Source organism: Poecilia reticulata, chromosome 2, assembly GCF_904066995.2.
Source record: "Poecilia reticulata chromosome 2, P_reticulata-male-v2, whole genome shotgun sequence".
Lineage (NCBI taxonomy): Eukaryota > Metazoa > Chordata > Actinopteri > Cyprinodontiformes > Poeciliidae > Poecilia > Poecilia reticulata.
In genome coordinates, this window is record NC_088831.1 from 18,348,440 (window position 1) to 18,363,006 (window position 14,567).

General features: G+C 43.7%; 1 protein-coding gene across 1 annotated transcript in view; it reads right to left on the minus strand.

Moving 5' to 3' along the window:
- The window catches only part of kdm6a (lysine (K)-specific demethylase 6A), a 42,523-nt gene that overhangs the window by 7,099 nt on the left and 20,857 nt on the right, over positions 1–14,567 (minus strand). The window contains exons 7-18 of the mRNA XM_008437319.3: positions 14,131–14,185; positions 13,756–13,790; positions 12,107–12,200; positions 10,270–10,396; positions 9,436–9,534; positions 8,497–8,716; positions 7,963–8,103; positions 5,492–5,584; positions 5,321–5,398; positions 3,675–3,782; positions 3,196–3,594; positions 1,426–2,270 (exon numbers count right to left, since the gene is read on the minus strand). Of these exons, the coding sequence (XP_008435541.2) occupies positions 1,426–2,270; positions 3,196–3,594; positions 3,675–3,782; positions 5,321–5,398; positions 5,492–5,584; positions 7,963–8,103; positions 8,497–8,716; positions 9,436–9,534; positions 10,270–10,396; positions 12,107–12,200; positions 13,756–13,790; positions 14,131–14,185 (2,294 nt within the window). The remainder of the gene's footprint in view (positions 1–1,425; positions 2,271–3,195; positions 3,595–3,674; positions 3,783–5,320; positions 5,399–5,491; positions 5,585–7,962; positions 8,104–8,496; positions 8,717–9,435; positions 9,535–10,269; positions 10,397–12,106; positions 12,201–13,755; positions 13,791–14,130; positions 14,186–14,567) is intronic.

The following is a 14,567-nucleotide window of genomic DNA, read 5'->3' on the forward strand; positions in this document are numbered from 1 at the left end:
ATCCCACAGACCAAACGACATTCTGATCCAAACTTGAGTTCTAATGGAGAACGGCTGAGGAGGAAGACGTGTTCTACCAAAGAGCCTCAGAGAAAACCCCGGTGATCAGACTGACCCGTTCTGAACACACCACAACTAAACACTGCCTTCTGTTGTGTGTGTGAAACGATTTCAAAACAAATTGTAATTTTAGAACAAGAAAGAACAATATATTTAGGCAGACTGTAATCAATTTTTCAGACTAGCTAAACATGAATCGATGTAAAATGCTGAAGACAGTTTATCATCTTTGAAGCCACATCAAGGTCCTGATTTATTCCTCATTTACAAACCTGCCTCTGCTGATGGGCAATTCAACCAGCAATCACTGTTGATCAATTATCTGATGGCAACTCATAATTATAAATCAGAACTTGTGTAAACTATGGAAGCACATTACTAAGGATAACTACCATCTCTGCACCAAAACAAGCAGCAGTCAGCCAGCTGTGTGCAATGGGTCAACTTCATTACTAGTGAGAAATGTTAAAGGATAAACCAGGGTTTCTGCTCTAATCTGAAACTTTTAAAAGACCATTTTAAGACCATTATGAAAGAAAGTTCAGACGTCGATCATGAAAGAAACTTTTGTTCCTTACACTGAAGCAAAGCGTTTGAGAGATTGTGTTGCACCAAATGCTGCTCTCAGATCAGTGCTAGCAGTGGTAACAGTTTTCTGGGGCGTTTTAGTCACAGCAGGGGAGGAAAGCTGATGTTTCTGGGGTCTGCTTGAGGCTCTTGGCAGCGGCTCTACGTTAACTCCACCTGTGCCGAGTGTTGTGTACCCAACACCATACAGCTTGGTAACAGAAGTCAGTCAATGGCAAACACCAACACTGTCCAGTCAACACGCAATATATTTGCACTTAACCCTTGATGGATGCAAAAAAAAAAGCTAATTAGCAAGCGAGGGTAAGTCAGTAGCACAAAAAAGCTAACTAGCATAACAGCAGCATGAAAAGCTAGCTAGCAAGTTTATACTAGCAGCTAGTTAGCAGTAGCCTCAACTGCCTAGAGCAGAACATCAGATGTCTACATGAAACTCAAATCTTTAACTGACAGAAAAGTCACTACATGTGACTCTACGAGAGGTAATAGTCCTGCTACAACAAAAGACGTGACTGACATATCCAAGGCCAACCTACATAATTGTAATTCAAGACATTTTAAAGTCTTAATTTTATATATGCAATAAATGAATATCTTTTAAGGATGCGTGGACACCCAGTAAAACTGCAACGAGTTTGTTTATTTGCTGTCACTGGACACCAGAGACACGACAGGAGACACTTGTCAATCTGTAGAGCTGCAGAAAGGAATTATCTTTGATGTTTCAAGGTGAACTCAAAGGTTTCCAGAGCAGAGAACATGAAAGCAGCTCCTGACCTGCAGGCTTTCAGCACATCGCTGGAGCTGGGGTAGATGGAGACCGACGACCATGGAGTCAGCCCAGCAGGCGGCGTCTTTCTCTGCGGGCTCCGGGAGTCCTCTGGGCTCTTCCCGTTGAGGGTGGGCCCCTGGCTGTTGGACGGGCTGTTAAGGCAGGAGGGGCCGCTGGCGGTGTGGGGGTCCGCCGAGCACGGCGAGGGCGTCGGGGCGACCGACAGCGGGGAGGAAGCCGCTGAGTGCTCCGGCTTGGCGTGGAGAGCTGGGAGGACGTGGTTTATTTTCTCTGAGGAAGACCCTCCGTGGTTACTGTCGTCGTGGTTACTGGTAGCGTTGGCTTTTCCCTTTACAAAGGCTGAGAGTTGAGGATTGTCTGAAGTGAGCGTTGCACCAGCAGCCGGGGAGGCGGGCTGCGGCGGGCTGGCAGAGCGCTCCTGCGCCCGCGGCTGGACGTGATTAGTCAATCCTTGCCGGGAGGCGGAGCCAGGGCTGCGAGGCGCTCCTCCGTGATGCCCGCCGGCCGCCTCGGGACCTGGCAGCGGAACGGCGGCGGGGACGGTGCTGCCGGTTTTGCCCCCGGAAGGTGCCGCCGTCGTGTCTTTGGTGTGGACCCCTGAGGTAGTAGCGGAGTGGGGAGGCGAAGACAAGTGGTTGGGCGTAGTCTGGGGAGAGGTAGGGGACAGGGAGGAGGCTGAGGAGGAGGCAGTGCAGGGCCCGGAGCAGAGTCCAACCTGATTCAGAATGCCGGAGGAGGAGAAGGAGGTTTGAGACGGGGAGGAAGAGGAGGAGAAAGGGGGTTCTCCATCAGGACCTGCCGGATGGGAACCTGGACCTTTTTGAAGCCCCTGTTGGGAAAACAAACCAGAATCAGAACCCAGAAAACAGATCCATGTTTATGAGTGAGTAGATCTAGTAATATCTATATCCGCCCTGATATCAAAGAAAATTCTAGATCAGACATCAGTGACAATGTGCCCAATCCATCAGGACAGATCTATTCAGCCTAACTCTATGCTTTATGCTCTGATCGACATAATGCTTTATTATCCATTTTACATTATATTCAGAATTCCTGATTTTGTTACATGTCTGACTAAAGTAGCCTAGTAGTTAAAGTTGTGTTGTTTTTACATGTTTATCCAGGCTTGTGAAGCTATTTGTGCATTTAAGTGTCTTTACTGGTGCAGAGTTATCAAAGAAATTTGTAATTCAGAACATTTAGGTCTGCGTTTAGAAAAATATTTTCAAGGAGCAGTATTACGTATTTCAGGCATTTAGTGCCATTTTACAACACAATCAAGTTACTGTTAGCTTAATTTCTAAAAATGCTACATATGTCAAATATGAGCATCTTGAAATTGGGTCTCTGTTTCTTTAAGAAGCTCCTGCTCTTTCTGAAACTCCGCCTTCAGGACGTCATCACAACATGGCTCCTCTATAAACCCTTTAATATTTTCAATCAGCAGATGTGCAGCTCCACCAGGTGTTTGCTAATTACTGCTGGCTAGTCTGTAGGAGCTGAGTGGGGAAGGGCTGCTCTGTGAGGTGGAAGCTTGGAAACTGCAGCGCCAAGAAGGAGGTATGTTTCTGATGAGGGAATAAAGTCATAACATGATGCTAAGCTCAAAAAAGTATTTTTTGTATAATATAGCTTCTTTAAGTCAATTCACTGCTGTTTTTCTGTATTGGACTGGAATCAGCCGATACTTAGCCTCTGATATTGGTATCCAAAGTGAAAGAAGTGGATCGGTGCAGGAAGCGGGGAGGTACCTGAGTGGTAGTGTTGCGTGGTTGGCTCCTCCAGGTCTCGTCTGCGTGACTGGGACTGGTGTTAGTGCTGCTGCTGGTGGTGCTGGGCTGACTGGTGGCGGTGCAGGTGTGAGGTAGTGAGTTCTGCTGCGGGTAAGGCACGTTTCCGTTGCTCGCGCCACCACCGCCGCCCAGCCCCGCCCTGGCGTTTTTAAGGTCCAGGTGTCCCGGCAGACCAGCCGAAGGACTCGAACAGGATCCGTTGGCCGTGGGCTGGGAGGTGTGAGGGGGTCGACCGGCTGCGTGATTGATAGGAGAGGAGTGGGAGAGTCCCGGGTTGTGAGGGGGGTCCGCTGACGGGCCGTTGGGGAGGCCAGACCGCGGCTGGCCGCCTGCTGCTGCTGCAGCCTGCTGCCTCATCTGAAGCACAGAAGAACAACATTCCAGCTCTGATGCTAAACACACATTTAGCGGGTCTTTAATGGAAAAGTCAAACCCACCTGCTGCTGATGCTGCTGCATGAGGGAGAACTGGTTCTCCAGCTGCTCCAGCATGTGCTGCCGGGGGGGCGTGAGGCTGGCCCGGTTGCTCCGTAAATGATCCAACAGCTGCAAGTTACACAACACTGTTCAGTGAACTCAGCACAAAATCAGCAGTTTCAACTGGAGAGTCAAAAAAAACCCGGGTTTGCTTGATTGGTTTTGAGGAACGTTTTTATGATTTATTTAGACGCGTTGCATGTTGTTGTTCACATCCGCAGATTTTGCATGTGCTCACAACGCTGGAGACGATTCCTTTACTTTCCATCCAGAGCCGCGCTGCCGCAGTAGAACAGTTCCATTAACTGAATGAAACCTGGAGATGGAGGCTTTATTAATTTAGTCCAGAGCGTCACAGCAAAGGGCAAATGACGCAGAAAAACTGTTGAACAAATCAAACCCACTCAATCTTTTTCATCGCTGTCGGTTATGCCACACATACACACACACACACACACACAGATCTGTTGCCATAGCAACTGACCGACAACAGCTCCACTAGTGCATCAGGATTCAACACCAAAAAACAGGCAAACATTTCCCACACAACGAACAGAACCTTCAGTCCGTTAGAGTTCTGCGTTTTCAGGCTCGATGTTTATTTTGTGATGATTAATAGATGATTATCTCAACAAAGTGGTGGCTGATTGGGTCATTTAAACACCTGTTTTACTGGGTGCTGTGGGGGCGCAGGGCCAAAGCACGACCCAGGTTTTGAGGTCTTAGTCCTCGTGGCGGTGGTCGCAGGTTCGATTCCCGGCCCAGCAACATTTGCCACATGTCTTCCCCCTCTCTCATTACCCTGCTTCCTGTCTAACTACTTTCAAATAAAGGACACTAGAGACAACAAAACCTTTAAAAAATAAATAAATAAAACACACGCACCTGTTCTACTAATAATGTATCAGAGCTGGTGTGTGAGTCACCTTTTCTTTTACTGAACCAAAACACACTGAATCCCACAGCACTTCTACATGTTAAGGTTGTCAAAGTCAAGCTAGCTTAGCTGACCTACTTCCCTTCCCTCCCTTACCATTGTTTTAATTAAAACTTTTTCCTGACCTTGTTATTTCATCATAGTATTGACAATGAGCAGCAAAGCCCTGTGCCCCTTCTTTTATATATCCTGCTTTAAGATGTAGCGCTGACAACTTGTCAGCTAAACTAATGGTAGTCATCATGGGCGAACAGCTTGTTGTCCTCCAGCAGGGAGCTGGAGGACGGGATCTTGCATGTATGGCGTGACGTTGCAACGTGTCTATCAGTTAGAATATATATGTGCATATATACATTATAATAAATTGTTTATAAATCAATGCTAATCAAGTCTTTACTTTCATCTCTTAATAAAAAAAAGGTAAAGACATTATGTCGTAATGTCTGTCCTTTTTCCATCAAACACTTCAACATTTTTCATATTGCCAATTAAAATGCAGCTGAAGTGATTTCCGTGGGGTTTTTTCCCCCCCATTTTTTGGCGCTGAACATGACATTTTTTCTGAGCAGAGGAACAGCTTGGTCATAATCTTTTGCTACAGAACTAATAACTCCCAATTCACTTCAACAGGAAACACCAGACGCTCTTGAATGTTGAGAAGTTTTCGTACCTGGATCTTCTGTGGTGTCAGATACCAGCCGGGAACCGGCTGCTGATTGGATCCGTTTGCCAACGAGTCGGCAGCACCCTGAGGGTGACACACAAACAAACCTGTGTGAACTCTCCTTCTCAAGCCCCGCCCCTTCAGCTGCGATGACCCCTTCCTGGCTCTCTGTGGTACCTTGACCTGGCTGGCGGTGCGTTTCTTTTTAGCAGGACTGGCCAGCGGGTCGGTGTGGCTGCTGGCGGACGGGCCTCCCTCCCCTTTACAAGCCTGTGGATCCAGCAGAGACACTGCTTCAGAAGACGGACCGGAGTCAGAGCAGAAACAACCCACAAGCTCAAACAGGGTTTAAACTTTTCTGCAGGGACACTGAAGGACGACAGTGTTACAACATCTACATGCACATGGGTTTTAAAACAATTCAATCCCACAAAACTCCCGGATCCTAATGGGCTGTGGTCAGAAATTAAAGCTGAATTGTTCTGATTTACTGTTTGGTGTTTATAACCTCTCGGTCTCCTGGAAAGTCTTTCTGCCATTAAGACGTAATGTGGCTTTAATATTAATCACTTTTAATAACATTGGCTAAAAATTGCCAAAGAGCTAACTCAGGTTGTCTCCAGGTTTCAGCAAGTCAAATTTAAGACTTTCGAGTCCTTTTTAAATGCCACCTTGGATGAAATTTCAGACAGAAACTCTAAATATAAGGGTGTTTGGGGAAACTCGCTGCATTATAACCAAGCAAAAACAGAACCTGGCTATGCGCGCCCATGAAACTAGCAAGTTAGCTAGGTTAGCAGCTACTTACCGGTAGCTTCAACTGCCTTGAGTTACAGAATGCAGTAGCCATGTGCTAGCGCAACTCCAACTTTTGACTGATAGAAAAGTCTCACAAGAATTTTATTTATTCATTTATTTGATTTTTTACAAAATTTAAGATCTGTGACTATCGTATTCAAGGGTGAATGAATTTAAGATATTTTAAGGCCTTAGTTTTAGTCGCACAAATTTAAGACTTTTAAGGACTTAAGGATGTGTGAACGCCCTGTTGAATTTCGACATAAAATGTCGAGAATAATACCAGTAATGGTTTTAAATTAATTTTTCTTGCATAATTTTCTATTCTATAGTAGAAAAAAATCTCTTTGCTGAATTTTAATTCATCAAAATGTAAATAAAATGGTAGCTCTTGAAAAATACGTTTCTGAGAGTAGATATTTATATATCATAAGGGGTAGTGTATATTGATCAACATGAGTGCATTAAAATTATGGACGTATACCAGCTTCGGCCACTAGGGCTAATTTTCATCTGTAGCCCCCTGGCAGGTTGATGGTAAAAATAGTAAACAATTGGCATAAAATTTACAATAAAGTTGTACGTTACATCTAAAGTTGTAAATTGTCTTTTTTCCTAAGCATCTTGTGACATTTGCGGCTGGAAACAAGTTTCATTTTGCTGGCCTGAGAGAAGAAATACCTCTTTCGGTTGTAGAGGAACAGAATTACAGAACCATTTACATCTGTCACAAAAACAGACAAGCTGGGATGAATGATTGTCACTTTGCTGAAATAAATTCATGCATCCAAACCTTTACATGCAATGTCTTGCAAAAATAGTTTTATTACTCACATTTTGTCGCAGAACATTAAAACTTTGATTTGGATTTTATGAGATAGACCAACACAAAGTAGCATAAATCTGAAATGGAAGGAGAATAATTATGGAAGAAGATGATTTGGTCAGACAGACACCGCACCTTCGGACCCACATGAAAAAAATGATAAAAACAGAGCAGGCATCACCCTGAACATGCCGTCTCAATGTAGGTTTTCCAGTTTTTAAGGTTTATTTCTGCAATAGTTGCATTGAATTTCCTCAAAGAATGAAATGAAAACCAGTAAAACAGTTTAAATTTATTTATTTTTTATTAGGTTGAAACATACGTGTATGTCTTTTTGCTCTGTGTGGGGTCCCAGACGGATCACACTAACTCTGCGTGTGCTTTTACGAGCTTTTTTTTGCGTTGTTTCAGGAACTGACGGTCTGGCAGAACAACCCCATTACTTCCCTGTTGTCTGACCATGACAACGGTCCCACAGTCTTAAGAATCACCTTAAGACTGGGTTGCAATGCCTGCAGACCTCTGGTTTAGATTAAGTAGATGTGACAGCATGGCCTAGTTAAAGTACAGATAACTAGGAATGCTTGAGGACTGATGGTTTAAATTAGAGTGGGTTAATATGTTAGAATGGCCTAATTAAAGAACAGATCTACTCCCCCATATTGAGATCCTTTCCAATCAACCTGACACAGTTTGAGATATTTTCCCAAGAACAATGATTGGCGATCTGAGCTTCTGTAAATCATGGAGTCAGTGGGTCAATCCCATAAAATCCCAATAAAACAAATTGACATTTTAATGAGACAAAATGTTTTTTGCAAGGCACACATGTCCAAGCGTCTGAGTTTGTTGCAATGAGTGGACAAAAATTACAAGAAACGTGGGACAGGAATTTCTCTGCATGGAGAGTTAGCGACAATTCTAACAATCTGAGAGGAGGAACGATGAAGGACAATCTGGCGTCTACTGCCAAGAAAAAAAAACAAAAAAACGGGACCTCGCTCCGTCTCTTTCTGATTCTCACCTGCTGCGCCTGTGCTGTGTTCAAGGCCCCCTGCCTGGACGTGAGCTCGGCAGGAATGGGAAGGCTCCACGCCTCCTCAATACAAGGAAGCATTTTACTCTTATTCTGCAGACTACTTGGGTGAAGGTTACACAACTGAGCCTGGGAGGAGAAATTGTGTGAAAACAACAAACTTTAGAGCCTGAATTGGAAGTCGAAATACTCCAAAAAGGAGAGAGAAAAAAAAAAGTCTTGCTCGCTAATATAGCGTCTCTACCTGGACATAAAAATAAGAGAAATGATTAATGTCGTGAATGTATGCTTTAATACAAAGCATACATTCACATTAATATGAATTATTATTCATATCTATGTGTTCAAAGGCAAAAATAAATAAAAAAGAAGCACAATATGCATTTTAAAAGCTGATTGCTTTGACAATGCTGGGCAGTTATCACAGCACCTGAATGCACAGACACCATAAAGTACTGTACGACATTAAACACAGCAGGCTGGAGGGGCGGGGCGTGGGGGAAATGAGGGCGGGGCTTCCACCTGCAGCAGTTTGATGCGTTGCGCGAGGGCGGCGGTGTTGAGGCACGCTTTGCTGCGCGTGGCGTTGATGTAGCACTTCATGGCGTCTTGCAGCTGGCCGCAGGACTCGTACAGCGTGCCCAGGTCCATCCAGGCGGCGGCGTGGCTGTGGTCCAGCTGGACGGCGCAGATGTAGGCCTGCAGGGCGTCCATGGGCTGGTTCTGCTGCTGGTACAGCACACTGCAAGCAGAGAGGGCGGGGGGAAGACACGGTCCAGAACTTACTTTTACTAACTATATCTCTTAATCGTCACATGCTGTTGCACTGTGTACTGGAGTTTGACTAGGCCGTTCAGGGTTCTGACCAGACCACCTGCATTCACATGCTTGCTGTGTTTCCTGTACGTCTTGTGGCAAGCTGGAGTTTGCTTATGGAGCTGAACACAAAGACAAGTTTGGTCCTCCTCATCTTCACTTCTCCACTGCTTTCCATACATTCCGGTTCAAATTTAAAGGGTCTAATATTGTCACACTAAAGTTACTTTTCTGACTGGACGGAGCTAGCACTGTTGGACCTAGAGTACGTCATGCATTGCAGGGTAAACAACATGGCGATGTCTGTGTGACAATATTTTACTTGCATTTATAAAAATTAAACACCTTGCAGTATTTTTACTGTGTAGTTCCAACATCTGAAACATCTCAAGCATATAATATTATTAGAACTAATCATGGATCCCTTTAAAACATTTAATATCGTCCTTCCTCTTCATAATTCTGTGTATAAAACACAAAAGCTTTTCCAGGGGATTTTGTTTTCCACACAGCCAACTATAAAACGTTTATTATTCTTTCCGCTCTTTGTGGTTCCTGCTGCACCTGACTCCTCTCTCTAATGCGAGTCTACATTAAGAAGCATCTTGTTCTTCTGCCACACTTGCTGATATGCTCTGCTCTTACCCTATGGAGCACCAGGTGTCAGCGCTGGCCTCAGACTTATCAATGGACTGGCGGTAGGAGATGAAGGCATCCTGGACCTTCCCGATACTGGAGTAGCACCTGCCCGACAGAAAGCAAAGCCAACTCTAAATCATTGCATTTTAGGAAAACAACACATTTCATGACTCATGTCAGTCGGACAGAGATTGCCACAGCAAAAGACCAACAATCAATACCAGAGTAGTAAAGTGTTGTAATCTCCGAGGTTTAACGTTGAGCTGCATCTTAAGAACAGATTTGTTCTAAGACACAGGAATGACTGATGTTTCTGAGACACAATGTGTCCTGCCACCCAGGGACAAAAAGCTACTCGGCGACAATGACCTTCACTGGTTTCATCTGTCAAGTTGTCAAAGTAGCAATCACAAAATAAACATCAAGCCTGAAAACATAAAACTGTAACAGACTGGATGTTCTGTTCGTCGTGTTGGAAATCCATGAATATTTTTTGGTCTTATATCCTGATACACCCATGGAAGCTGTTGTCAGTTGGTTGCTATGGTAATGGAGCTGTGCGTAGAAGAATATGAATAGTTTAGATTTGTTCTTCAATGGTTTTTCTGCATCGTTTTCCCTTTGCTGTGGCGCACTGCACAACATCAATAACACTCCATCTCCAGGTTTCATTTGTGAACTGTTCTACCGCGGCAGCGCGGCTTTGGATGGCATGTAAAAGAATTGTGTTTATGCCCTCCGACATTGTCCGTATGTGTGACATTTTCCGGATGTAAACAACCCGACTGTAGTGTGTATTCCCAAAAGAAGCAGCTAACGTCAAAAAGCTTTAAGGCGTACCTGCCGAGAAGGTACCAGGACTGGCCGGAGTTGGGGTCTGCTTCTAAAGATTTCTGCAGACACTGGATAGCGTAGCAGCCCTTGGAGTCCTTCTCCCTCAGCTGCTCCACGGTGTGATGCATCCAGCCTAACGAGCCAGCAGAGCAGATCAGCTGTTAGTCTTCAACAGCTCCTCTGAGCTGCAGTGGAACCTGGTGCGGGCCAAAACGATGAGCCTCTGTCCAGACAAAACGTGCGCCGCTGTGGAGACGGCCGACTCCGCCCGGGCCCCCGTCCCCTTATGGAGTTTTAACCAAACAGTGGAGAAGGACGGACAAAGCGACGCAGGTGGCATTCTTCAAAAGGCTTCATTTGCGCGCGCGCGCACACACACACACACACACACACACACACACACACACACACACACACACACACACACACACACACACACACACACACACACACACCAAGCTGCAACAAGCCATTTCCAACAAACAAGGTCGCTCTGGGAGACAGACCAAAGCAATCACAGCCCACCCCTTCTCCCCTCCACATCCTCTTATACACCTGAAGCATGCTCCAATCGTCACCATGGAAACCCCCAGCAGGCAATGATTAGCAGTACTTAGTGAGTGTGGCTGTTGAAGCCTTGTTTTGATACAGTAGCAGAGCAGGAGAAGCAGATTGGTTTGATTTGATGTGGTTTTGTTGAGGAGCAGGACGATTTACTGAGGTAGCTGCAGATTTCAGCAAGTCACATTTAAGACCTTTTTAATGCCACCTTTAGTAATATTTAAGATTGAAAAAACAACTATAAATATAAGGGATGTTTGAGGGATCCTGCTGTATTACAATAAAGCATAACATAAATTGTGATATTTCTGGGGTCTATTTGTGACTCTTGGCAGCAGCTATGTGCTCTCTACAGCCTCAACTCCCACAATGCCTAGCTTTTCTTTTCTTGGCAACAGAAGTGAGCCAGTGGCAAAAACAAACCTTATCTAGCCAACTGATGCTAAATTTGCTCTTAAATGTGGCAGTATTATGTATTTTCCAGCCACATGGTCCCATTTTATTGCACAATCAAGTAGCTATGCTGCCTTTAGTTGTCATAAAAATGCTGGCTACATCAAACATGAGAAAGTCACCACCTCATCAGTCCTCTATTATGTCTTTAACAATGTTTTTACAAACATTTCATTGAGAAGTAGCTCACAAAAATGATGGCGCTAGAGCAGTAGAGCCTAGCATACGTCATCTACCCAGAATGCATTGCAGTGTAAAACAATATGGCGACAACGCTGCAGTATGTAACCGCAAAAACGTTTACTTGTTAAAACTGTTACAATGTCATGACAGTATGAGACAGATGAACCATTCATCTCCTTCACTTCCTCCCTGAGCCAAGAGGAAATGCCACAACCAATCAGAGCCAAGGGGAGGGTCTTGGTGAACTCAATCACTCTGGTGTACTAATGGCAGTTACAACTTTCTGTTTATCCTTTACACTATTCATCAACAGTTATCGGTGGCCATGCTAACTAGCCTAGCACTGACAACAGGATACGTTGTGGGGATCCAGCTGCAGCGTAGCATAGAGCAGGGAGATTTATAAAACTATTTAAAAAAATACATATTTGTTACAATACACAAAAATACAGTCTCAGTAACTTCTGTCCTCAAACACAACTGGACCAGTTTTACTAATAAATTTGTCCTCTAAAAACACCATCTTCTCAAAGACCAAAACTTTATGCCTGAAGCAAGCAAGCAAGCACGCACGCAGTAAGTTGCAGCCCTTTTGCTACAACTTTGACCCATAGGGGAAAATAACAGATCAGGAGGAGCCACTTACCCAGCTGCTGCAGTGTGGTGGCCTTCACCTGAGCAGGAAGGTTTTCCATCTGCAGCAGACTCTCATACGCGTCTTTCGCCGCTCTGTGTTTCTTCTGTGGGACAGACAGATTGAGACACAGAGGCAGTTAGAGGCAGACAGGAGACACGGCGTTTTATGGCCCTATCTGGACACAAAGACCGCAGTCGTCCTCACACTGCTAATGATCAGGCAGAACCACTAATTTAGAGGAAGGGGATGAATAGTACAGGCCAGACGCCACACGTCTGCCAGAGACAGACAGGACAAAAAAAATAGCATAAAAAATGGTAAGGACTAATATGTCGATTTTTTTTTTCTAAAAAGAATAATTTAGAGATGATGGAAAATATTTTTCAAACGGTGCGTTTTATTTCAGTCATCCTTCTGTGAGATGGATTTGGATTTTTAGGATCAGGCTACCAAATTTTTTAAATTGTTTAATTTCAAGAATATAGTATGGTGGCGTATTGGAGTTATTGAAAACGGGGGGAGAAGCGGCTCATTTCTGCCAAATATAAGTCAAATGTTGATATTTATCTAAAATATTCTAGAAAATGTTCTAGTCTTAAAAGTAAAAAGTTTTCAACTTTTTAAATTCATGAAAATTATTGAAATTTTGAAGAAGAAAAACAGACTCTTGAAAATTTCAAGAATTGAAAGTGCCTGCAAATCCCTGCAAATTTACAAAACTGCCATCTGTCAGAGTGCAGATGAACCGATCTGAACCAACTCCCACCAGCCTGATGAACACCAGCCTGTCTTTAATTCAAGTAAAGGTTTGAATTTACTGGACGAATATCTACAATACAGCAAAAGGAAAGGAAGCAGAATATACATGCAAACAGTGAAGCCTGGAAAACAACTGATTATTAATAAGACCTTCAGAAATGTGCAGGTCAATTTGTAAGAGGGAGATATGATGGCTTATTAGGGCCACTGTAGGTAGAAAATAGAGTCCAAGAAACTCAAATTTTAAGGTTAAATTCAGACATTTTTCATAAGAAACAAGTAAATTCTCTAAGCTCAAAAAAGTTTGATTTGCAAGGGGAGAAAAATGAAAATTGTGAGGTTAATCCTGGACTTTTTCTTGAAACAGATATGGGAGTCTTCTGGGATTGAAAAGTCAAAAATGTACGACTTTACAAGCTCAGAAAACTTGCATGTTTTCTCTAGAAAATATGTGAAACTAATTTAAAAGTTTTGGAGTATTTTTCTCACAAGTATTCAATCAGCGACAAACAATTTCAGCATTTTTTAGTAGAAAATATGTGAAACTAATTTAGAAATTTCTTAGTTTTTTTCTCGGGGATATTTGACTATCAGTAAGTACTCAGGAAATAGACATTTTTTTTCTAAAAAATTTCTGAGCTGAACCTCAAAATTTTAGTTTTTTCTCACTAATTTACAACTTGACCTCAGACAGTTTCCTTATTTTCTCTAGAAAATATTTGAAATTCATCTTAAAATTTCTCATTTTTAATCTCACAAATTTGTGACTTTTGGAGCTCAGAAAAAGGAACAAAGAAATTTTGAGGTAAATCTCATGAGTCAGAAATTTTATATCTACAGTGGCTCTAATATGCCGTCGCCAACACAGCAGGGAATCATTTCAAATGTGATCTGCTTACCTGGATTTCATACAAATGGGCGATGTGGAACTGAACTGGAACAGAGAAAAAGAAGAAGAAGAAATTAACCATGACGACAATCTGGGAGATTTCCCATCCACCCTGAGGACCTCCATTAAAACAGACTGCCAGCAGTATGGAGCGCAGATGGGCGGGGGGAGTTTAACACTCTCCAGTGTAATCATGTAATCTGAAATCACAGTGTGCATGTGTGATGCGTCAGGAAGTCTTTTCAGCTCCTTCCTCGTGCCGTCTCCTAGGCAACCTGCATCTTAGTGCTAGTGGGGTCGGCAGGGAAACGGCGAGGTTGGAGTATAACTAGTTAAAGCTCCATCCTGCAGAGCCGCACTGCTTCGGCTTCTAGGCACGACTTACTTTCAGCTTTGGACAAAGTGCAGAGATTAGAGTCGATCAATGCCAGCTGGAAATGCTGCAGAGACAAAAGAAGAAAAAGGTTTTTAGTGTTTTTTTATGGAAACAGGATCTCATGTCTGTGTGATTTGTCACAAAAAAATGTTTTTTTTAAAAAGTGCGTGGGCCAAAATCTGATGGAAATATGAGCGCTGCTCCAGTCTGATCCCCAACAAACCGTGAACAAACCCGGGTGACTGGAACATGAGAGGACGGCGGACGCTGCAGGGCTGAACCAGACAGGTTTTATCTGATGGAGCCAGAACTCTGAACCCCGCCCCCATAGGAAATACAGAGATCGTTTCCTACACCGCCTTTGAATGCATCACCAGAACTGCCATTTCTGCAGGAAAACACCACCCTAAATTTGACTTTATTTGAGCTTTATGATGTTATTCCCT